Below are 26,159 nucleotides of genomic sequence, written 5' to 3'. Positions count from 1 at the left end.
TAACAGCAACGCTCGATGTCCATTGTTGAAAATTTCTTTACAACAAGGTTTAAGTATTAATTGTACGTATAGTTTAGCTAAAAGGGCTTGGGACCGCTTCATCCACGATATTTCGTTACCTTTTTAACTTGGTATTAATGTCATATGGTCCATTGTTCTGAGTCGTCCACATTCCTATGTGGCCCACAGTGCTAGATTGGTGGAGGTCTAAATTACAGGCATACAAAACTTTTCCCTAAAAAATCAGCAATGCAAAAGTAAATGGAAGTATTTTATAAAAGGCAGTCAGGATAATGGTTGGTACAATAATGTTGACAAGTCGGCACTTTTTTTTTAATAGTACGTCGGTGGCAAACAAGCATACGGCCCGCCTGATGGTAAGCAGTCTCCGTAGCCTATGTACGCCTGCAACTCCAGAGGAGTTTCATGTGCGTTGCCGACCCTAGCAACCCCCCCCCCCCCCCCCCCCTTGTTGTGCTCTGGCAACCTTACTCACCGGCAGGAACACAACCCTATGAGTAGAGTCTAGTGTGGAACTGTGGTAAAAATAGGAATGTAGACGATCTGGGACTGTAGTCAAAATAGTAAAGTGGACGAGTTAGGAAGCTGACGTTTTAGGAATCTTATGCTGACGACATGGCGTTGTAGACGATTTAAAAAGCTGACGAAATAAGATTGTGGACGAAGCGGTTCACAACCGCGAAAAGGATCCTCTTAAATTTGACAAAAAATACCTACCTACTTAAATAATTTTTTTAAAGAAAGTTCAAATTCAGTTGACAGTTTTTTGTAGATTGGATACTTTTCCATAAGAAATTGGATCCAATTAATAGTATAGACGATGGTGTACAAACAATGTACATAAAATAAACTGTCACAAAGAAGTTTAATAATAAGTAATAAATAAACTTGCAAGTTACACATGTTATGTTACTTGTTGTTTTCTTTTTTATTTTGCCACGAATAAACGCTCTCTATTCTCTATTCTATTCTACATATCGCTAGAATAAATTCTAAAGAAGCCACTTAAAATTAAAGACCCTCGGTCAAGCGAAAGACAAAAGCAATCAAAAACAAAGTTGCGATAATCGAAACGGTTCCAGTTTATTGCCCTGCCCGGGGTTAATTGGGATCCGCACTTGTCTGACCACCGACCATCCATCCATCCATCTTACAACCTGTAACTGGCCAATTAGAGTATCAATAATTGCTTGACTAATTGCGGAGATAGCGGGCCGACGGGCAGAGTCCGGCGCATCCTAAATTACTGATAACACAGACAGGTCTTTGAGTGGTGGCATGACCTGCTGGGTTACTACCGAGGTCTTCAGCTTGAGATTAACAATTTCAGTAACAAATACATATTATTTGACAATTTTATATTAATCGAATAAGTCCCACGTAAGCTCAATGAGGCCTGTGTTGTGGGTACTAGACGACGATGTATACTTACAGATACTTAAATATTGATATGGAAAACATTCATAGCTCAGGAACATATTGCGATAAACACACAAATAAAGGAGATTTAAACCCGCGACCTCCTGTTTCGTAGGCAAGGTCACTACTATAACCAGGAAGACACTCTAGGCTGCGTGTTATTATGGTTACGATGGAGCGCAGGTACGTAGTACAGTCAGCATCAAAAGTAGCGGATCAAACAACGCTTCAAAAGTTTCTACCATTCGGTAACAGCTTAACAAAAAGTGATGGTTCTATATTTAGTGTTGTGTTCCTGCCGGTGAGTAAGGTTGCCAGAGCTCAACGAGGGTGGGACCCCTCCCACCTCCCTCCCTCCCGAGGAGTTACATGCGCGTTGCCGACCCTAACCCCCGTTAGGGTCGGCAACGCGCATGTAACTCGTACGAGTTGCAGGCGTACATAGGCTACGGATACTGCTTACCATTAGGCAGGCCGTATGCTTGTTTGCCACCGACGTAGTATAAAAAAAAAGAACCATTTAGACTCTAAGATATATACTTATGGATTTGAATTTTACAGATTTACCTACATTTAGAAAAGTTATTCGGAATATCAGATAATGATGGCGCGTTGTTTCATACGCTACTTTTGATGCTGACTGTACTTTGCTTAGCCATTGTAACTTAAACCTTGAGGTACGGTCACGTCTGACAATATCGATACGAAGAAAGTGCCAAAAATATGTACACACGACTTTATTGCCCATATATTAAGGTAGTGTATACATATTTTTGGCACTATTTTCGTATCGATATTTTCAGACGTGACTGTACTACCCATTGCATAATTAAGGAGCGCGCTCGTACGTTTCCTTAGCGTTGGTCACAGAAGCGCTTGATAAGCAACTTGCATTAAAGCATAACAGACAAGTGCCCGGCAGGCGTTTGCGAGGCCCTGATTGGCTATAAGATCCTAGAGATAGACCACGGTAAGTCTGCAACCATTTTGATAGCCCACGCAGTGCAAGTCTTATTTATAAATCATAATGTCATAGAACTTTGATGTTTAAAATAATACTTGCACTGCGTGTGCTATTAAAATTGTTGCAGACCTATCTTGTTCTGACTCTAACATCCCTCCCTAGTGAAATGTGCTTGCCATAGTATTGCACGAATCGAAACAAGCGAGTACAGTGACCATATTATTTATTGATGGATAAAAATGTATTTTTTTTAAAGCGTTATTTTTTTTTTAAATGGATTTTCAGTTGGTTTTTACCTATCAATAGAGTGATTCTTGAGGAAGGTTTAGGTGTATAATTTGTTAAGGTGTTGTGTAAATTGATGAAAATATGACGATGTTTGCTACATATGTCGGAAAAAAATCACCCTGTCTAGGAGCTTAACCGAAAATGCTGCCTAATCCGTTTGTTATATAAAACACAATGTATGATGAGATTGTCTCTCTTTGATTGATCTACAAAAAAGTCTGCGATAGTATATACCTATATTTTAAGGATAACTTACTATACCCATTCTTAACTTCTAAAAAAAGATCACATATAATCTGGTATTTGCAAAGCTATCACGAATATAATATTAATCATCAACAAATTAAATTGTCAAGTCAAGCGTATGGCCGAGAACGATGACGAACGAGATAACATAATCGTAATATAGGTGTAAGTTGCTGTTTAAAATCCATAAAAAGAACATTTTTATATTTAAAAGCATCATACGTATTCCCTAGATGAGGATCACGAGGTATGCTATCAAAACATAATAAAACATACAGTTTTTCCTTTGATTTGTAACGAAAGATCAACGAAGAATATTGATATAACAATATTAAATACACAAATAATTCTTACTATTTTCAATAAAGCCAAAAACTAAATGTGTCTAACATTAGAAACGAATAGAATTCGCGCATTAAAATGCATTATACATTAGTTTTTAAGGAATAATCTTTATTTTGTTGCGCTCATTATTCTTGAGCGCCTACTCAGTTACCAACGCTAGGCGGCGCTGCCATCGTCGTGCACTCGGCCAATTAACGAATACGAGTATAGTCTGTACATTTAGGTATTTAAATAAACGTAAACAAAATCTACCCTCAAATGACTCCTTAAGCCAGTTGAGGGTAGGTGAGACCATTACACGATCAAATAATGTAGGTTAAAGTTAGGTCGTTCAGTGACAGCTCCAGAAAGCTATTACATTCAAAAAGCTATTCTTCCCTCTCAAGCATTAGAAAGAACTCCGTTTAACTAATCATGAGGTATGGTATAATAATGCCTCTACCTCTAGTCTAAAATGACTCAATATTTACCTACTCCATAATTTTCCGCTTAAACCGCGACTTCTAACTTTATGCTACTTTTGCAAACTTCTAACTCGGTGCTACTTTTGCAAAGTTCTAACTTAGTGCTACTTTTGCAAAGTTCTTTCTGATCATAAAACCTGAAGTATACCTAAACACATGAAAGAATAGCCAAAAACTATAAATCAATAAGGGTCTAGTTAGTTAGTCCTCGCGCCCCTAATATATATCGGTGGTAAAGGCCGAAGGGTCGCCGTGATAAGGATAAGAGCCAATTAGACGAAGCGCCAGACAGGGTTCGAGGATGCGCGTATCGCCGACGGAAACTGCCGATGTGCTTCATTCCGAGATAATTATAGACCTGCTTTATTTATGTTCTAGTTTGGCGGCTAAATATCGCTTGCCCACTGTGTACTGTCAGGAGGCCTGTTCTAGTTTGGCAGCTGAATATAGCTTGGACACTGTGTAGTATCAAGGGGCCTGGCCGACATGACAATCGTTCAACGACAAACTCCAAACGAAAAGGAAAAATATAACGGGACGACAGTTGCATGAAAAGTCACGAGGCTATATCAAGGAGAATTTGAAATAGAGGTGGATTGTCAAAGAAAACTTTTTAGCCACAGTAAATTTACTGCCATCTTTCGACACACGATTAAAACTTTTACAACGCCATTTAACTTTGATCCTCATTCTTTCACTGATATGTATTAAATTTGTTAAATATCAAAAAGTGGCGCCATCTTTCCGGGCATAACCCAAAGGTTGTATAATACCTTTGGCCTTAGATCTATTATATATGTGTTTGTGCACGTATAGTGGAGCCGTTAACCACGTATAATACGATGAATTTTATAGAAAAATCACTCCCCATACCTATGTTTTTTCTCAACCATTTTAAAAATGCACCCTTCCAAAGTTTTATGGCTTTAAACACGACTGCACTTGGTTAATATACCATTATCTGTCCATTTACCTGTCCCACATTCAAAAAATAATAATCATTCGATAGCTTATGAATTAGAGCATAAATTTCAAGCATAAATGTCACAGATAATTTTACAGAATTACTCGAGAAATAATAACAAAGATAAAAAATGTCTTTAAAAATTTACTTTTTTTTTACATTTACCACACGCCAGCTGTCTGCTAGGTGAAAGGACGTCAAACAGTGTGTAGACCGCGCGCTCCAGCACGCTGGGCGTGCTGGTCGCCGCGAGTCCAGCACGAGCCTATAGTCACTACATGGCTACTACTGACCGTCCACGGGGTCCTTGGTGTCGGGCGGCAGGTACTTGTCCACGTACTTGTCGGCGGTGGACAGCGCGCGGTCCAGCGCGCTGGCGGTCGCGCAGGTAACGCGGGAGTCCAGCACGGCAGTGCCGAGTTGCTTCACGGAGTCCGCCCGCCGGAGAACGTACTGTCGGGTTTCACTGTACATCTGCATATATGGGAATTGGTTATCATTCTTTTGTCAGTTATCTAAGATACTACTGTACACTTCGACAGAGTCAGCCCCGGTTTTAGGTACCTAAGTAAACACTTATTTTTCTTATTTCGTGTCGAGGTTCCTTAAATATATACCTACTATACATAATGATAATCTTTGTCCGTACCCTACCCTTAATGACAGTATCCACTCTAGATTTCGTTACCGACGGTGGTCGGTCATAATAAGTACCTAAATTAATAAAAGTTTATGTTGGCACTGGCACTTGTCCCCAGCGACATTCGACATGTGGTCCTGGGGCCTGAGGCTTGCTTACCTACTCATATTTTCCTACTGAAGATATTATGTCAGTTCTTGAATATAATGAGAATATCATCCAATATTAGACAGTAGTCATACCATACCGCGTCACTTACAGTTTGCGGAGGCAGATGTATAGAGGGCACTCTCTTCTCCACCACGTCCAGCGACGCGCACAGGAACCGGTCCAGCTGATGGATGGGCGACTCCAGCAGCTGCACTGCTGGAAGCGCCAGCTGGACGCCCGTGCTCAGCGTCTTCTCGTACAGGGACAGGTACCAGCGGAACAGGGGGTTCGACTCCTGGAAGGTTACTAGCGTTAGATGCCTCAAACAGTTGATATGTGCATATGTCAACTTTTCAAGGCAGAGAGAAATGGCACGTAAATATCTAATGGCTATCTTAATAAGATGGCAGTTCCGGATGGAAGTATCAGAAGATAGCTAGAGTCGAAGGGGCAGCAATGAAGAGAAACAGACAAGTAGGCAACAAGGAAATCATTTCAGTTAGGTTAGAACTGCTAGCATTAAGGCTGGTAGATGTCTAATGAAACAAAAATAAAGTAATCAGCCACATGTTTCATGATCATACATACTAACATTTTACACAGCCCCTGTTTACATCACCCCCTTCTAATTCGGCAGGTAAGTCAAAAAGTCGGTAGTGGCCAAGTGGATCTGACGTCCGATGTCCGACTTTCAATCCGGACGTCGTCGGTTCAAATCCTGACTCGTGCCAATGAGTTTTTCGGAACTTATGTACGAAACATGATGTGATATTTACCACTAGTTTTACGGTGAAGGAAAACATCGTAAAGAAACCTGCATACATCCGCGAAGAAATTCAAAGGTGTATGTAAAGTCTCCAACCCGCATTGGTCCAGCGTAGGGGCTATAGCCCAAACCCTTTCGAGCATGAGAGCCTGTGCCCAGCAGAGTGGCTATATAGGCTGAATTATTATATTAATTTTTATATGTCATAAAGTAAATCGTAATACTGCAATAAAGTAGGTCTTATCAGGGATGGGAGATTAATGTCTCAAAATACGCTTTTGATGTGTCTGTAATAGTCTGTAAACAGGCTTATCTGTGCCCGCTGACCCCGCCACGTGACAAACTGGAAGTGCGAAGCTGCATACTTTCTTCAGAGATATGAAATAAGGACTACATTTCATCTCGTACATCTTAGTCGTATGTCCAATATTCTTCTAATGTTTACTGAGCCAAAAGCCCAACCAAGTGACCACGCCTTTAGCGACCAGTTTTTGTAGTAAGTTGCATTAGTCTATTTTAATCCGGGACAACTATTACGGTCGATTACAAATACTGCTATGGCGGAGATTTCCAAAAAGTGTTTCACCAAAGTACACAAACGTATTACTTACATATTACACTTCAGAGTTTACACTTTCAGTGAAAATAATTTGTAGTGGAAGCCCAGGGGTGTTTAAGGGTTGTTGACTGATCGGGTCCAGCTTAGTTCAGAAGACTCAGATCCCCCCGCGGGTTGCCCACCTCGTCGTGGTGGAGAGGCTTAGTAACCGCTGCTTGATCACCCACGGTGAAACAAAGAGGCAACCACGGCCGGCCTGTTTGAGTTGCGGGATGGCTCCAAGAGGACACTCCAAGTGGGCTTGTGGGCCCGTTTGTGACGCGTTGTAGGTGGACCGTCGAGGAAGAGGAGTGTCGGTATTGCGGTGAGCCGTTCTCCCTATCTGCGGCGGCCAAGGTGGGATCACAGGGTAAGAGGCGTGATGGTTTTACGGTGCGCTACTCTCCCTACCCCTGCGACCTTGGCGGGGCCGTTCAGCTGTAGCGGCGTTGATGGGGCTGCAGAGAATGAGGAGTGTCGGTGTTATAGTGCGCCGGTCTCCCTGTCCTCTGCAGCCGAGTTGTGGTTTTGCGGCAGAACCATAGATCTTATCTGTCACCGGGTGCCGGGGAATTTTCTGGGACCCGTGGCCTCCCCTTGTGGCGAATTCGGGGGTCCGCTTCAGTACAGGATGGAGCACGGGCGTATGCAGGTACAGACATCCCCCTGAAGCTCAAATTTTACATACAATGTAAGCCCCTCTGCGGCGTCCGGCGATATCAACTCATCAGCCTACACGGGAGCCCCACATAACCACTCGGGTTAGCCACACTGCTGCTCAAAATACGCTGACGGTGCGCAACCGCAGTGAAATGCCGTACACGTCACGATTTTGCCACATACTGCTCTCCACACCGGTGCTCTAAATACGCTGACGGATCATAGTTTCATATACGACGTTCAGGAGACGCTAGTGTGGGGTATTTGTATCTACTATGGGTGCCGCGCCGGACGCTCCGCTGTTTGCACCCATTGAAATGATGATGATAATGAGAGAATCATAAAAAAAAACACAATGTAATGTAGACCTACCTTGATCCTGAAGTATATCTTCTCCGTGACCCCGATCCCGGACTCCACAATGGGGATGGCGGCGACCCGCGACACCACCTCCAGGCGCGGCAGCTGTGGCTTCGATGATGCAGTCACTGCAACAATATTCTTTTTTTATGCGTGTTTTACAAGATACAAGATACAAGATAAATAAACACCCGATTTGTCAACAACTAAACCTGATATTATAGATGACATACTCGTTTCAAAAGCGCCTTGGGAAAATTCAAAACAATCGAAAACAAATAACTTTGTTTAAACGTTTGTTTCGACGACCGGTCTGGCCTAGTGGGTAGTGACCCTGCCTATGAAGCCGATGGTCCCGGGTTCAAATCCTGGTAAAGGCATTTATTTGTGTGATGAGCATGGATATTTGTTCCTGAGTCATAGGTGTTTTCTATGTATTTAAGTATTTATAAATATTTATATATTATATATATCGTTGTCTAAGTACCCTCAACACAAGCCTTATTGAGCTTACTGTGGGACTTAGTCAATTTGTGTAATAGTGTCCTATAAAACAAAAACAAAAAAAAAAGTTTCGCACTGTCTGATTGTGGCACTTATTTTCCTGATCCAGCACGAGTAGTTCATATAATTTTTATTCATTTGAAAGTAGCATTTGGTACTTTGATAGTTTTGAAATCAAACATATAAAAACATATTTAAAAACCCCTTAACATATTAAAAATAACCGCAAACACATTATGACAACACTATTGTTGGAACACAGGTTGAGGTAGGTGGTATGATGGTGCTCTGATACATATTTAAGTATAATTTTTATAAGAAGAAACACTACCGCACAAAATCTAAAAACATAGTTTCTGTAGGTAGCTGGTACATATTATAATAAAATAAAAATTTACTTAGTTGAAAGTACGACCAGTGAGGCTATGAGTCAATCAACCGCGGACCAGCGGAACACTAAACTACGTCCATTCACCAGCCACTAACTTGGCCAGCAGCTTAGTAAGCAACCCTTGCCCCCGATAATGTCTAATGCACTCGTAATTATCTAATTATCAACTGACCTTTGCTAACATGATCTGACAAATATAACAACAACACTCTTCACTAACCATTGATGGACTTTATGTCTTTGCGATAAGGTTTAAGACAGATGATGATGGAACACTAACTTCTAGTCTGTGATTATTGATTTCAAGAAACCAGCATGTTGGTGAACGCTAGAACCGCAACAAGTATGTGGCACTGGAGATCATGGTATAATGGGCCTGTATTGTATATTACGTTGCATAAAATTGAAAGTCCTGTTACACACGTGATGGACATCACGCCAGCTATTGTACGTCAGAGAAAGTTCGATTGTAAAAACAATTACACTATCAAAGTAAACACTCATATGCGTAGGCGTACGCAAACATCTACGCAAGGGTTATGGAAGTTGCAAGTTGTTTAAGGGAAGAACGAACGGCCAAAACATTATCATATAACAACATAAATAACACATATAACAAGTTTCAAATAACCATTTTCACTTGAATTGGGGAAAACGTTGAAATCGAATCTAAAATTTTGACTACAACAAATAGTTCTGTCAAGAAATCGTAAATATTGTCCCGTCCAGATTCTCTCAGGATAACAATGAAACGGAAGAATTAAAAAATCCTTACCCTTGGGCGACGGCCCCTGGCTTTTGCTCACAGCCTGCAAGTACGCTTCAGCTCTCTGGGCAATGGAACCCTTTCCCTTCTTGAGCCCCACAGCGCAGCTCCCATTAAAGGTCCTCTTGTACACGTCCCCGTTGCCCCCCATTCCGCCAGTCACCGTGATCCTCGCGCTGTACTCCGCAGACATCGACACACCTTGGTATCACTTCACAGAGAAACTAAACACAACTGATGCTCGCCGGCTTTAGTCAAACGAGATATTGTTAAAGGTTATCTCGCAGTTTAAAAATATTGGATCTATTTGTTGTTAATTGTTGTATTTAGGTCACCGCCTGAAGTGGGGGTGATGTCATGTTGTAAGCAGGGTGATAAAATGCAGTCGCGTTAAGCGTGATCAGGCTGATGCCTTTTATCCCTTAACCTCGTTTTATTCATCATGTGCCTACATAACATATAGCGTTACTTATATTATTATTCATTCATATTTTCAACTCTGGACCTCCAGTAGTCCACTACTAAGTACTATGATACCTATTTTTCAATTGTACCATGAGAACCTTGACATGATCGTAAAGTTCGTCTAGCAATTTTGCATAGCATCATTCAACATTTCAATGTTGTGTTCGGGAATAGAATTAAGTGATTCTGGCATAGTTGTAGATAAAGGTCAACGAGGGGGGGGGGGGGGGGTTTAGGGTCGGCAACGCGCATGTAACTCCTCTGGAGTTGCAGGCGTACATAGGCTACGGAGATTGCTTACCATCAGGCGGGCCGTGTGCTTGTTTGCCACCGACGTAGTATAAGAAAAAAAAAAATAGGTGCCTGAAACAACATATTGAAAGTACTGATGGCTAAAGGTATATAATATTTTAAGAACTTTATCATCCGTATCTGTATTTTCAGACGTGACCGTACCAACGAAATTTCGTGGGTACATACATTTTCAGGAGGCTCTCTGACCTTTCGAAGGGATCTTCTAAGAATATTAACCCTACGATGCACGGCCAGTGGATTACCAACGTCATCCACACCCAACGTCTCCTCTGAATCATATGGAAACGTTGACGTTACTATAGGTACCCAAGGTAGGCAGGACAACCAGGTACCACTAGTTCCGGGGCAAAATAGAAAACAGCAGCGAAGCTTTCATAAGGCATTTCACAATTAAGGAAAATGTAACCACAGGTATGAATCAAACCAAAATACCCTCAATGACTTAGTAAATTAGGTTATTTACAAACAGTCACAAATCCGGCAGGATACGACATAATTAGACCAGACAATATTTGTTCGGCGATCAAGGTCTTGGGTAGCTGTCCCGGAACCGCGTTATCTGGAGACCTCGTTATCGGCGCTTATTCACAATCCGGACTGTGGACCCCGCACACTGGCAATCACGCACCCGTCTCTGTCCCAATCTCTATGACAGACAGAATGATTCATGAGGGTCTTGCTGGGCTTGCATTTCAGCCATGATACCACAAAGATGGCCCGTATGTATAAATGCTTAGGTTTTCCACCGACCCAATATCGGTTCAGCAAAGATAATCAAACCAAAACCCAAAGTTTGTCTTGAAGAGATTGTTCCTAAGCGATAAGACCACCTGTTGTTACCTCTATCCAAATGTCATTATTTATCTCTGTGAGGTGTAATAAAGAGTATTGTATAATCAAAATTCAAATCTATAAATTTTAAAATTCGAGGAGGATTATGGCCGGCAAATTTAGCCCCTGGGAAGGAACGAAACGAATGGGCCATCGATGCCATAAGTGAATGAATAATTTAGACACACGTTAAGAAAAATATGGAGATAAGAGTAGAAAAGATAATGCCGCTGACAACATACACGTGATGATTTGTTGTTTGAGTGGAATCTTACCTATATGGTATAACACTGCCACGCCGATGTCTCAGACGCAAGTATGACTTGTGTTCGGTACCCCTAGTGTAACTTTGATCGACATCATGACGAACGCGTTTGCGTTAAGTCTCATTTTGTATAGGATTTTGAGTTTCCAAAACGTCCCGCTTGGCGCGCTCTTTCGAAATCCAATACAAAATGAGACTAAACGCAAACGCGTACGTCACGTTTGGAAATCGAATCTATTTACACTAGGGGTACTGTTCTTTCATTCCTTAGTACCTACTCAATTTCCTACGTTCAAAAATGCATAACTTCTAGCAACAAAAGAATAAGTCCCATAAAAAAAACTAACACAAAAAAATACAAATGTTAATAACCCTTCACAAAAATATAAGAGCACCATCTAGTAGGTAACTTAACCTAGTTATGAACCATTTCTGATAACCTAAACCGCATTCGAAATCGGCCGAACCGTTTAGGAAATACATGGGAACATTCGTATGCACAAATATGCATGTATCGTGTTCTGTCCGTTATTGGTAAAAGCCGGGAACCAGTGCCAGTGAAGGTCGATTCTAACTTAACAATTTGTTATTTTAAAGCCGGGAACCAGTGCCAGTGAAGGTCGACTCTAACTTAACAATTTGTTATTGTCTCAAAGTCTGTAGTATTGATACGACCTTGTACATCGTCGGGGTGGTACATCTCATGCACGATCTTCACTTAATTTCGCATGCACTACCGATCAGCGCGAGCTATATTCAAGGTCGTAAAAGATAAAAAATAGACGATTTAAGAAAAAGTCGTCCGCCGTTTTGAGTTTTTGCAAAAAGTCTATTTTGACGGATGACTGACTATGGAACCCTACACTGAGCATGGCCCTACATGCTCTTGGACGATTCTTTATTATTATTGATCAGCAGGGGACTAAGCTTGCTTATTCTAAACAAAAAAATTGAGTTACGATGAACAACTATGCAAAAATAAAGTTATCTTACATTGTCTATTTTTCATCTCTTTGGTAACTTAAACAACCTACTAAAATACCTAAAGTACCTACTGCTCGTAGAGTAATAGTACATTGTGCAACGAGGGGGGTATGTGAACTTTGGATACGGTGAAACTTATGCGAAATCATTCTTAAATACGGTGACATATCAAATATTCGTCATCGCCATTTTGTAATTTCTTAACAGGTTAGGCATCGAAGGCACCGACCTTTCAGCAACGATTCAAAATTATGTAAAATATTTTTCATCACACTTGCTCGAAAAAGATCTTATTTCATGTAGGTGTGCTGAAGGACAACGGCCTATTTTATTCCCGCGGGAGTTATGGATTGTGAAAAAAAGCTATAACTCCCTAGGAGTTCAAGCTTTTTTTTTTATTATGTTGTAATAGGTGTGGGTGAGCTCTGGATATGGAGAAGATCTGATTCTATTATTGTTAAAGACCGTTTCCATAGAAGGAAACGTGTTTCTATGGAGTGATCCAGAACTCACCAAACTTCACTACTGAAAAGTTCACAAATACCTTCGGCTAACTACAATCATAGATAGGGTCGCGGTTCAGGCCACTATGTAGTGAGAATAGGTACCCAAAAATTTAAGGTAGGACGCCAGGATACTACTCTCATCAAGCGCATGACATATCCAAATGAAAATCCCAAATTTATTTAATACACAGTTTATTCCTTAAATATATATGACCCGCTACGGTCAACACGAGTTATTTATTAGTAAATAAGTAATACTAAATACTTCTTAGTGACACCACTATTTCTTGAAATTTACACTAAATACATCATAGGCATCTCTGTGTCTACGGACAACAATATCAAAATTTGTCTTCCTAACATAACACTGTCTACAGTAAAAGTTATGCCCCAACCTCCGGGGATGTTTAGCAGTAAGCAATTGCTCACAGGGATTACAGGTTACCTGTTCAGCGTAAAGGGTCCATATTTAACTAAAGGTATCTCATAAAAGTCTTAACTTCACGGACACTGCCAAGAAGAACGCTGCCACCGGATGGCACAGCCTTAGAGAACCAGGGTCCAGGAGAACCAGGGTCCAGGAAAGACCAGGGTCCAGGAAAGAACCCTAAGAACAAAGAAAATGTTCTAGGTTAAAAAAAATTATGTTTTAACACGTTTAGCTTTATAGAAAAATTATATTTTAAACTGAGGCACAGCGCGATTTAAATTACGGCAATGAAGCGATTAAATGACTTACCGGGGTTTATGCCGGGTCCATTATTTCCTATACCAACGACGGCGCCTGCAGACCGCGTGGCAAGACGAAGAGGTGGTTGACGTTACATTAGGTTTTGCTGGAAAATCCACATAAAACACTATATTAACCCATTTGCGAAAGGACACACTACCTCCTCCTTTCCTTCTTTATATATTTAAAAAGTGTGGAAACTCACCAAGTTATGTTAAATTGAAGGGAAAAGATTAGCAGCCGCCATTTTAGGTAGGCTCTAAGGCGCTAAATTATGCACATTTTGGGACGAGCTGTAACAAAATTACATTAACGATTACTAACTTGAATTTACCACAGTTTCAGGAAATAAAACCTTCAAGTAGGTTACATACCCCTAAGATTGATTGCCGAAAGATTTTCTAATATACTTCACATCTTGAAGATCGATCGAACAATGATTTATCAAAATTCCAATCCGAGAAACCACAGACAAACTGATGAATGAAAACCTTCTCATTCAATGGATACCACAACTGACCGGTTTGACTCTCGGAATAATTCGAAATATCAACAATAAAAAGAGTTACTCATTTTAGGAAGCAAATAATACGGACTATATTAATAATTGGAAATTATAAAAAGATAAAAGAACCACAAGTATATGTTTATTGTCGTACAACAAGTGTGACCGACCGTCTGTTACGGAACCATGGACAAAAAAAAAAACCAAATGACATTGACAGCCGTCAGTGTCTACCGCTGAAATAAACAACTGCTCGGTTTTATCGAAATCATACTGTTAATACGTGGTATTTCTATGTTTTAAAATGTATTTCAATTGTGAAATGTATATATCCCAACGCAAACAAAGTGCCTGTGTCCTAGCACAACGCAGGAACACGACATGGATGCGCAAAATGCAACGGAGTGAACGCACAGACTGACCTACCGCTCCGGTAAGTTTTGTCCACTCAATATAGCTAAAAGCGTATATGTAAAGTTGAAAATATCACTACAGGTCTCAGTCCTTGACTGACCCACTATGACATCCGTGTCGAAGACATTTCAACTACCAAATCTTACCAAAACAAACATACCATTTTCTAACCTATAAAGTACCTATATAATATGCTACTCAGCTGTTTATAACACTGGGTGGATACCCCAAAGTGTTACAGTTCATCTTTAGTTGGGTTAAAAAAAAATTTTTTTTTCAAAAAAAATTTTTTTTTAATGATATACGCCCAATAGGAAGTGAACACCTTAACCTACGAAACGTAAATAAGAAACCATAGATAATCTATAAAGAAAAACAAGTCTTACAACCAAAGTTATACCTATGACTTGGTGAATGATCAGTTCGACCAAGGAAATCTAATGACTAATTTTGGTTCGAACCTTCTTATTCCTAGTGCGCGCTTTCCTAAACCTAAAAGAAAACGTCAAAGACGGCAACGTTAACAACCTTCCCTTTATTAAAGAAATTGCCTATCACCGACAGTAGTGGAAATATGTAACAAGCTGCATTCTCTAGCTATTACACAATTCCTAAAATTACAAACAAAAGTTCAGTTACAGCATAGAGTTTAGCGAGAACGTAGTCCCTTTTTCAATAATTAATAGTATTTCATGTAATAGGCCCGTTTAGGGTTTATAAGTAAAGTAAGTTTCTGCAGTTTATTCAGATTATTTAAAGTTTTATGTCTTTATAAGGACACATGAAAGATTAATGTTGGTCCGTGTGCACCCGGTACCAATAAAAACAAAAACATGGAACAAATACCCAGTCTGATGAAAACCAGCTTGTGCCAGGTCGCCTTCAGTTTAGTAGGTACGTTCAATATTTAGTATCACATAGGATATTTTCAAGTGTAAGTATCCAATTGGTGTTAAGACGAGTACCGCTAGGAAGACGGCTCGGCTTCACCAGGACGTACAATGTCTTTTATATGGAAGTTACCTAGAAGTTTTCCTTCTAAGGATTTTAAAGAGTATACAAGAGGACTCAATTTTTTATGAATGACACATTTGTCATAACGGGGCGCTAATTTAGCAGAAAAATGTTTTGCTGCATTTGACAATGGGAAACATCTTTTATAAACGATTTGTCCTTCTTCCAGTTCTACGTGACGCTTCCTCATGTTATAATACCTAGCGTTACGTTCATGGGAGGCAATCAACGAGTAACGCACTTTTTGAAATACAGTTTTGAGCTCTTTAAGTCTTTCAGAAAAAGCACCACTGGTATCTAATTCGAGCGCGTTTTGATCTATGGGACCTTCGCTATTATAAAGGGAACCATCTAGAATCATTTGACGACCATGTGTTAAGAAATACGGTGTATTTTTAGTTACTTCGTGACGAGCTGTATTCAATGCACATTGTATTTCCGATACGTTCTTATCCCAGTTACGGTGATCAGAACGCACGTATGAGGCAATGGTTCTTACTAGTTCACGGTTCACTCGTTCCGTTTGATTCGTCTGAGGATGATACCTAGGGTTATAGAAAATATGAGGGACATCATATTTGGACATTAAGTCTCGAAAGTCTTTGGAAGTAAATTGAACACCATTGTCGCAGAATATATATTTAGGAACCCCATGTATAAGGAATATCCCTTTTTCCATACACTTAACAATAGCTTTAGCAGTTATGTTGCGTAGTGGAAACAAAGTCACATACTTACTGAAATAATCAGCACATACGAAGAGATACTGATTTCTCAGATAAGATGGAGGAAAGGGCCCAAGAATATCACAAGATATTGCTTCGCCTGGCGACGATATACGTCGTGGATTACCCATCAAACCAGGACGAGCTAAGTTAACAGGTTTATAAGTTTTACAAATTTCACAAGAGTCGACGTATTCCTTCACGTCCTGAAATAAAGTAGGCCAATAATATATGTCTGCTATTTTGGAATGAGTTTTACCCACGCCAAAATGACCTGCTGTAGGATCATCATGACACTTATTTAGGACTTCATTACGATGCTCATAAGGAAGTACCAGCTTCCAGTCAAATTGAGCTGTCAGACGATACTTATTCTTAGAGTAACGGAAGAGTTTATCATTTTCAATTTTAAAGTTGGGAAAGAGAGTAGGTTTTTCAGACACCTTTCTATATAGATCAAGATACCAAGGATCTTGAATAGTAGCAGAATTTAAAGAACTAACGTGAATACGAGAAAGACAGTCAGGTATGACATGTTCTTTGCCCTTCCGGTGAATTATTTCAAAATTAAATTGACTCAATCTACACGCCCATCTATTTAATCGTCCTGTAGGGTTTTTTAAGTTTTGAAACCATTTTAAAGATGCATGATCTGTTACAATATAACATTTTCTCCCTTCTACATATGCACGAAATTGCTCAAGACCATAAATCACAGCTAAGAGTTCGCGCTCAGTAGCTGAATAGTTCGTCTCTGGTTGGTTAAGTGTGCGGCTGCAGTAGGCAATAGGATGATCGACTCCATTAAAAGGTTGAATCAGAACAGCGCCTACGGCGTAGGAAGATGCATCCGTATGGATATAGAAGCATTCATTAAAGTCGGGACATTTAAGAATAGGAGAAGACACTAAGGCAGATTTAAGTATGTTAAAAGAATCGTTGACTTCATCTGTCCATTCAAATTTTACTTTCTTACTCGTTAAGCGAGATAAGGGACGAGCTATTTTTGCGAAATTATTAATGAAACGTCGGTACCAACCGCACATTCCCAGAAAACGTTTAATATCCTTAGCATCTTTGGGAGTAGGAAAATTTAAAATTACATCAATTTTAGACGGATCGGTTCGCAGACCGTATCGATCAACTAAATACCCAAGATATTTAAGTTCACTCCTACAGAAGGATGATTTTTTCATATTAATAGTTAAGTTTGCCGATTTTAGTTTTTCAAAAACGGCATTGAGCAACCTTATATGTTCATCAAAATCGGAAGTACAAATAATTATGTCATCAATATAACAGAAAACCTTGTGATCAAAATGAGAAGTAAAGAGATTGTCCATGAGACGTTGCATAGTAGCAGAGGCACCTACTAAACCAAAACACATTCTCTTATAATGGAATAATCCCTTCCCTGGTACAGTAAAACTAGTTTTCTCCTTGGAGTCTTCACTAAGAGGGATCTGATGATATGCCGCACTTAAATCAAGAGATGTAAGGAATTTCGCATCGCGTAAGTTGTCCAGTATATATTGAACGTGTGGTACGGGATACGCATCAGATTTTGAAACTGCATTTACTTTTCTACTATCTAAACAAAGTCTTAAATCTCCGTTAGGTTTTTCCACCATAACGACAGGAGAATTCCATGGAGAATGCGAAGGTTCGACAATTCCTTCCCTCAGCATACGATCAACTTCTTTCGCTAAAGCAGCTTGTTTAAAAGGACTAAGTCGATAATATTTTTGTTTTATCGGAGGAGTATCCCCAGTATTTATAACATGTTCAATTAAGTGAGTCTTTCCCAGACCAACCTTATCCGTATCAATTTGATCATAAAGAGATTTAGTAGACTCAAGTTGAGATTTTTGTTCAGAAGATAAAGAATCATATGTAGTAAGTCCTGTCTCTGACGGTAAAACGTCAAGACTAGCAATATAATGAGAATCAGTCTTTTCTATATCAGTAATGAGGCCAGGAGCTAATCCATAGGCTCTCCAAAAGTTTAAACCAAGTACCATTGGAGTAGCAATCTCCGGTTGAATATTAAAATGTATAAGTTTAACTTGACCTTTATAATTTACTGGTATAATCATATATTCAGTGGCTACGATTCGATGATCGTCAGCTACACTCACCATAACCGGTTTAGTATGTTTTTGAATAGGTATCCCACCGGTGGCGAATACTAAATGGCTGTTGTGGCCCAGGAAACTAACACTGGCTCCACAATCTAATAACGCCTTGAAATTCAAGTTAAGTATATTTAAGAGAGCATATACCCTGTCATCTCCCTTCGGAGGATTAAAGAAGATTGTCTTTTCTGCACGACAGGGAGCAGAAGATCTAGAATTGTTATTAGCAGAAAAGACCCTATTTAGTTTTTTGTCTTGGAGTTACATTTAACACATTCTGGAGTTTTCACCCCTTTTTCTCCGCATTTAAAGCAAACGATCTCTCGAGAGCTCTTACACTCTTTAGTGTTATGATTGGACCTACCACATCGAAAACATTTCGTGTGAGAAGAGCTTTGTGCCACAGAAGCAACAAAGTTTCTGGAAGAATTAGGGAAACGAGACTGAAACGACTTATTACGAGGTTCTACATTCTTCGACGGATTGTCAGAGGAAGAATCATTAGTCTTGTTTGAGAGAATCTGTTCGCGAAACTGCTTCGCCTTGACTTGCGCCAATTCAATGCGCTTACACAAAGACTTCAATTGCTCTATCGATTCTATGTCGTGTAAGGCTAAATCCTTGGAATACTCTGGGCGAATATTCCGCATCATAGTATCCAGCTTCTCTTGCTCAGGAACCTCCTTCGTCAGACGCTCATACATCCCTAACACGGTTGATACGAAAAAGACAATTGTTTCGGACTTGGCTTGAGTCCTAGCCCGTATTTCCTGCAACAATTGGTGATCCAAATCAGGTATGTCAAACTCCTCTTGTAGAGCCGCGGTGACCTCCTTATATGTAGTAAGTTTCGTACGTTGCGACCGGAACCACGACAACGCCGGACCCTCAAGAACTTCAGGAAATCCCCTATATATACGACTCTCTGAAATTCCTCTGGCATCTCGCAACTCCTCGAGGCGAGACAGAAACGTACGAACGCAGGTGTCACCTTTGAATTTCAAATTCAAGGAATTTATGTTGAAAGTCTTGTCCGTTTTATAAATAATTTCCCTAACAATACGAGATTCGTTAGGAGATTGAAAATCATCATCTGACCCAGACGACGCAGAAGAGCCTTGCTCATTCAACCGATCTAATAAAGAAGTAATTAATGTTTTCAACAGAAGTACCGCTTCGGTCTCCTGAGGTAACCGTGAAACACGACACAAAAGATATTTGCATCGCGAGGATAGTCTATCAATCGCCGACGCCGTTAAGTCTCCTTTCGCTTCTAAATCTATTTCCTCTACCTTACGTTGGCAGAGCTCCAATTCGGCAACTTCGTTACTTATTAAGAAGTCCTGGCACTTCAAACTACCCTTTTTGGCTAAATCTGCAGTCTGTTTTAACGCATGACATAAGCTGGACCGACGCGATACAGGATTAACCGGAAGTCTGCGAATCGCCAGTTCATGTGCCATTTCATCTTTATGTAAATGTATGATTTTACATCCCGCATTTAGGAAATCCATTTTTAAAGATTGATATTTAATATCAGAAGTAAGTCAGTGTCAGGTTTTGAATTGTAATATTTTAAAGTAAGTTAAAACTTTATTAGATTTTAACCCTTTTAAAGTATTTTAAAATAGTGAGAAAATTTCTCTTATGTAAGGCTAATTATTTAGCGTAGTATAGTTTTATTTATAAGTTGGTTAAATTTATAAGTTTAACCTCCAACTCAAGCAACAATTTAAAACAATAACTTGCAATCCCTTTTACATAAAATAACCTTAATACTAAAATAATGCAAAAATGTTTCACTTGGACATGTCATACTCCATAGGCCATACGTTGGGCATGCCACTGTAATAGGTGTGGGTGAGCTCTGGATATGGAGAAGATCTGATTCTATTATTGTTAAAGACCGTTTCCATAGAAGGAAACGTGTTTCTATGGAGTGATCCAGAACTCACCAAACTTCACTACTGAAAAGTTCACAAATACCTTCGGCTAACTACAATCATAGATAGGGTCGCGGTTCAGGCCACTATGTAGTGAGAATAGGTACCCAAAAATTTAAGGTAGGACGCCAGGATACTACTCTCATCAAGCGCATGACATATCCAAATGAAAATCCCAAATTTATTTAATACACAGTTTATTCCTTAAATATATATGACCCGCTACGGTCAACACGAGTTATTTATTAGTAAATAAGTAATACTAAATACTTCTTAGTGACACCACTATTTCTTGAAATTTACACTAAATACATCATAGGCATCTCTGTGTCTACGGACAACAATATCAAAATTTGTCTTCCTAACATAACACTGTCTACAGTAAAAGTTATGCCCCAACCTCCGGGGATGTTTAGCAGTAAGCAATTGCTCACAGGGATTACAGGTTACCTGTTCAGCGTAAAGGGTCCATATTTAACTAAAGGTATCTCATAAAAGTCTTAACTTCACGGACACTGCCAAGAAGAACGCTGCCACCGGATGGCACAGCCTTAGAGAACCAGGGTCCAGGAGAACCAGGGTCCAGGAAAGACCAGGGTCCAGGAAAGAACCCTAAGAACAAAGAAAATGTTCTAGGTTAAAAAAAATTATGTTTTAACACGTTTAGCTTTATAGAAAAATTATATTTTAAACTGAGGCACAGCGCGATTTAAATTACGGCAATGAAGCGATTAAATGACTTACCGGGGTTTATGCCGGGTCCATTATTTCCTATACCAACGACGGCGCCTGCAGACCGCGTGGCAAGACGAAGAGGTGGTTGACGTTACATTAGGTTTTGCTGGAAAATCCACATAAAACACTATATTAACCCATTTGCGAAAGGACACACTACCTCCTCCTTTCCTTCTTTATATATTTAAAAAGTGTGGAAACTCACCAAGTTATGTTAAATTGAAGGGAAAAGATTAGCAGCCGCCATTTTAGGTAGGCTCTAAGGCGCTAAATTATGCACATTTTGGGACGAGCTGTAACAAAATTACATTAACGATTACTAACTTGAATTTACCACAGTTTCAGGAAATAAAACCTTCAAGTAGGTTACATACCCCTAAGATTGATTGCCGAAAGATTTTCTAATATACTTCACATCTTGAAGATCGATCGAACAATGATTTATCAAAATTCCAATCCGAGAAACCACAGACAAACTGATGAATGAAAACCTTCTCATTCAATGGATACCACAACTGACCGGTTTGACTCTCGGAATAATTCGAAATATCAACAATAAAAAGAGTTACTCATTTTAGGAAGCAAATAATACGGACTATATTAATAATTGGAAATTATAAAAAGATAAAAGAACCACAAGTATATGTTTATTGTCGTACAACAAGTGTGACCGACCGTCTGTTACGGAACCATGGACAAAAAAAAAAAACCAAATGACATTGACAGCCGTCAGTGTCTACCGCTGAAATAAACAACTGCTCGGTTTTATCGAAATCATACTGTTAATACGTGGTATTTCTATGTTTTAAAATGTATTTCAATTGTGAAATGTATATATCCCAACGCAAACAAAGTGCCTGTGTCCTAGCACAACGCAGGAACACGACATGGATGCGCAAAATGCAACGGAGTGAACGCACAGACTGACCTACCGCTCCGGTAAGTTTTGTCCACTCAATATAGCTAAAAGCGTATATGTAAAGTTGAAAATATCACTACAGGTCTCAGTCCTTGACTGACCCACTATGACATCCGTGTCGAAGACATTTCAACTACCAAATCTTACCAAAACAAACATACCATTTTCTAACCTATAAAGTACCTATATAATATGCTACTCAGCTGTTTATAACACTGGGTGGATACCCCAAAGTGTTACAATGTCACTTATTCATACATACCAAGTAGCATAAATGAGTATTACTTTTAAAATACTGACGTTTATAATTATTATTATAATTTAACCTTTTTGTTTATGTTTAAAATGATGTACATTGATTAATTTAACAGCCGTTTAATAGTACATTGTGCAACGAGGGGGGTAAGTGAAATTTTGGACACGAGGGTGGTAATCCCCGACAGCCGCAGGCTGGAGGGAATTAAAGACCCGAGTTTGCAATATTCTTACCCCCGGAGTTACACACAATGTTTTTCATCACACTTGCGAAGAAAAAACAAAATTTTAAGCGAAATAATTTTTAAATACGGTGACATTAATATCAAACATTCGTCCGCCATTTTGAAATTTCTTGGCAGGTGAGGCATCGAAGGCACAGACCTATTCGGCATTCAGCCACGATTGAAACTTATGTAAAAATATTTTAAACGGCTGTTAAATTAATCAAATTAAATAATCCACCACCCTCGTGTCCAAAATTTCACTTAGCCCCCTCGTTGCACAATGTACTATAAAACATAAACAAAAATATTACATTATAAACGTCAGTATTTTATGCTACTTGGTTTGTATGAGTAAGTGACATAATAAAAATAAAAAGCTATAACTCCCTAGTGAGTTGTAGCTTTTTTTTCACAATCCATAACTCCCGCGGGAACAAAATAGCCCTTTCTTTCAATCTTTCAGTACACCTGCATGAAATAAGATCTTTATCGATCAAGATTGATGAAAACATAATTATGACCAACTTTGTAGGAAATTTTATGTATACACTTTTGTTCGAAGTAATTACAATGCTATTCGTACAGACATTCGAGATATGAGCAAAAATCTGAAAAAGGTAACTTCCCGTGAACTCAGAATCTTGAAATTTGGTACGAAGCAACGTCTTATAGCACAGATAAAGGAAATATTACGAAAACCGTAAATTTTTAGTTACATCATATAATAAAAATATTTTTAATAATTGATATGACTCGAGTGTCGTGATGGGTGAACTTTTACTTATATACTTACCTAAAGGTTTGTACGGAACCCTCGGTGCGCGAGTCCGACTCGCACTTGGCCGGTTTTTACTAGATCAAGCTACTGCTAAGTGCCAAAGCGGACAGTTTTAAAATCGAGCTCACTGTTATTTACTTTGCAAAAATTGAGGGTAGTCAGAAAATTCTGATGAACCGACTGCTGACTAAAGAACAAAACACAAAACCACGAAGAGTTATTTAAACTAAATCTATGCAAACGTTGTAATCATTTATGACAAAAATCTACTTACATAATAGAATTGTCTAGAGATAATAATAAACGTCAACTTAACGCGGTACCTGTCTACTAACTTATAATTCGATGTGGCTTATAAACAGACCTCGGACAGGGTGAGCTGTTTTAAGAGTTTGCATAATATGGACATACCTACGTAGTCATTCAATGGCAGATGTGATGTAATTAAATAACGAATTAAATTATTCTATTTAGATCTGTTTAGGGACTATGCTGAAAAAAATTCGGAAGGAACAGATGTGGACGGTATTTTAATGTACAACTTCACTCCGCTCACTTCAGTGGAAGTAGAAAGGTCTTTTTCCATCTATAAGTGGATATTAAACTCAAGAAGAAGTGCGTTGAAAATTGAAAATCTAGAAAAAATTATAGTTCTTTATTACAATAACCAATAACAAAGAAAAATTTGAATAAATAAATAATACTTACTCGTTTTGTACATAATGCACTGTCATTTTTGTTTAATTATTATTCATGAATTCTTTTTAATATTTCATCTTGAGGCATATCTATATTAACATCTACACTTGACATTAATGACGTAAAAATGGCTCACTCTGTCCGAGGTCTGCTTATAAATATACATTATGCAGGTGCCTATTACTTCACTTAATATCTAATATGTGTAAGTAGAAAGATTAGCCACCATAATTATATTTTTTGGAAAAAAATAAAATAGGTACCAAAGCAAAGTAAAAGCAGGCAACGGAATAAGTTAGCTTCAAATCTAGCATACAATAAAACACAAAATTACGTAGGAATGTGTGTGAAATTTCAATTTCAATTTGAGGTTTTTGTTATCATAACTAACCGAAATAATAATTAATTAATATCTTTGCAAATGACACGTTAATAACTTAATTTGCATCTAGCTACTACCTTCGATCCTAATCAATAGCAATTAGAGATGAGACTTCGAATTAGGCAGTCTAACGATTGCACTTTTGACCTTAGGTATCCGGCAAATTTCGAAAAAAGTAATAAATTTTCGATGCAATAATATTAAGATACAATAAGTTAGTAAATAAACAATGACTTACTGTTATCGCAGTGTGTCCTCGTGCTCCTGCGATGCTTCCCGCTGCGACTCACGCGTCCCACTGAGCGGCGCCGGCGCACGTCCCGGCCGCACACACGACTCGAGCGGACACGGACTCTGCTTTCTACAGTCAACTAAGAAAATTAAGCATAACGAAAAATGTAGAGTAACGACGTAAGGCGATTCGGATATTGCAGAGAATTTTGGTCAAATTATTTCAACCCCACCCCGCACCCCGTAGGTTGAAAAATATTTGTTCTTTAATATAAACAAAGCTTTTTTGAGGCAGGAAAAGCGATTTCGGGGTTGGTCCTATAGTTAAAAGTCTTTTAGTACTATTTTTAGGGTGCCGTACCCAAAGGGTCAAACGGGACCCTATTACTGAGAGTCCGCTGTCCGTCCGTCCGTCACCAGGCTGTATCTCATGAACCCTGATAGTTAGCCAGTTGAAATTTCTATAGAGTATGTATTTCTGTTGCCGCTATAACAACAAATACTAAAAACAGAATAAAATAAATATTTAAGGGGGCTTCCATAAAAAAAAGTGTTTTTAGATAATGGTATCTACGGAACCCTTCGTGCGCGAGTCCGACTCGCGCTTAGCCGGTTTTTTTTTCCTTTATTCACCTTGTAAAATATAGCTAAAATATAGTTGAAAAACAGCGTGTATACATTGGAAGCACGTTATTTAATTGGTAGGGTGTCTGAATGTGGGTTTGACATATTACACTTGTACATAATAAATAGGAAAAGACTACCTCGAAACCTCGATGCTCAACTTCCTTACAACCTGATATTCTCAAAAATACTCGTACAAACAGCAACACTCTTAACTGTCCATCGGTGGACCTTATGCCTTTTGTAATAAGGTCCACCGATGGACAGTAAACAGTGTGGACGATGATATAAGTTACCTCAACTTACCGCACTCTTCGCAGCAAAGGAAAGGGTTGGGCAACCGCTATTGTCCCATGGGCGCATCTTCACCGGCTGACCGTAATTTAGGGTAACTCCGAATGCGGGTTATTTTAGAAAATTACTATTATCTACTAAATTAGAAGCACTTTCTGCTTGAACGTTGTTTTTAGGTATATTTCTACTCTGTGAACAGTAAACAAGATGCCTTGGCAAGCGTTGCAGTAACATAAGCGTTGCCAAAGTAGTGCTTCTGGATTAGTATACAGGATGTTTATTTAGTCACCTGCAATAATTTACAGGCTGAATATATAGGTCATATTGAGCAACTTTTACTATGGGACCAACCCCAAAATCGCGAAAATTTTTTTGAGTCTTTCATACATTTTAGCTGTGTAACCTTGACATTTTCTATGGGAGGGTAATTTTTTTTTTCGCGATTTCGGAATTAGTCCCATAGTAAAAGTTGCTCAATATGACCTATATATTCAGCCTGTAAATTATTGCAGGTGACTAAATTAACAGCATTTATACCTTTTAACTATTTTCAAAATTACACCACTTTCGAAGTTAACCCAATGCAGTTTCCCCATTAACATCGACTTGAGTAAATGTCCGCCCCGCTCTTGTGTAA

The 26,159-nt window shown here is 39.1% G+C and overlaps 1 protein-coding gene across 5 annotated transcripts in view; it reads right to left on the bottom strand.

Moving 5' to 3' along the window:
* LOC133515699 (lipid storage droplets surface-binding protein 1) overlaps positions 1-24,768 on the bottom strand; it is a 32,150-nt gene extending 7,382 nt beyond the window's left edge. Inside the window, exons 1-4 of one of the 5 annotated variants that reach the window (XM_061848244.1) lie at positions 24,612-24,768; positions 7,898-8,013; positions 5,611-5,796; positions 5,005-5,185 (exon numbers count right to left, since the gene is read on the bottom strand). In XM_061848244.1, the coding sequence (XP_061704228.1) occupies positions 5,005-5,185; positions 5,611-5,796; positions 7,898-8,013; position 24,612 (484 nt within the window). In that variant the 5' untranslated portion in view covers positions 24,613-24,768. Of the gene's footprint in view, positions 1-5,004; positions 5,186-5,610; positions 5,797-7,897; positions 8,014-8,787; positions 8,955-9,555; positions 10,109-24,611 lie in introns of those variants that run through there. The other 4 variants (XM_061848241.1, XM_061848243.1, XM_061848242.1 and 1 more) reach the window with 4 other exon arrangements.
* Between the last annotated feature and the right edge of the window lie 1,391 nt (positions 24,769-26,159).

Source organism: Cydia pomonella, chromosome 3, assembly GCF_033807575.1.
Source record: "Cydia pomonella isolate Wapato2018A chromosome 3, ilCydPomo1, whole genome shotgun sequence".
Classification (NCBI taxonomy): Eukaryota; Metazoa; Arthropoda; class Insecta; order Lepidoptera; family Tortricidae; genus Cydia; species Cydia pomonella.
This window is presented reverse-complemented; position numbering and strand designations above follow the sequence as displayed.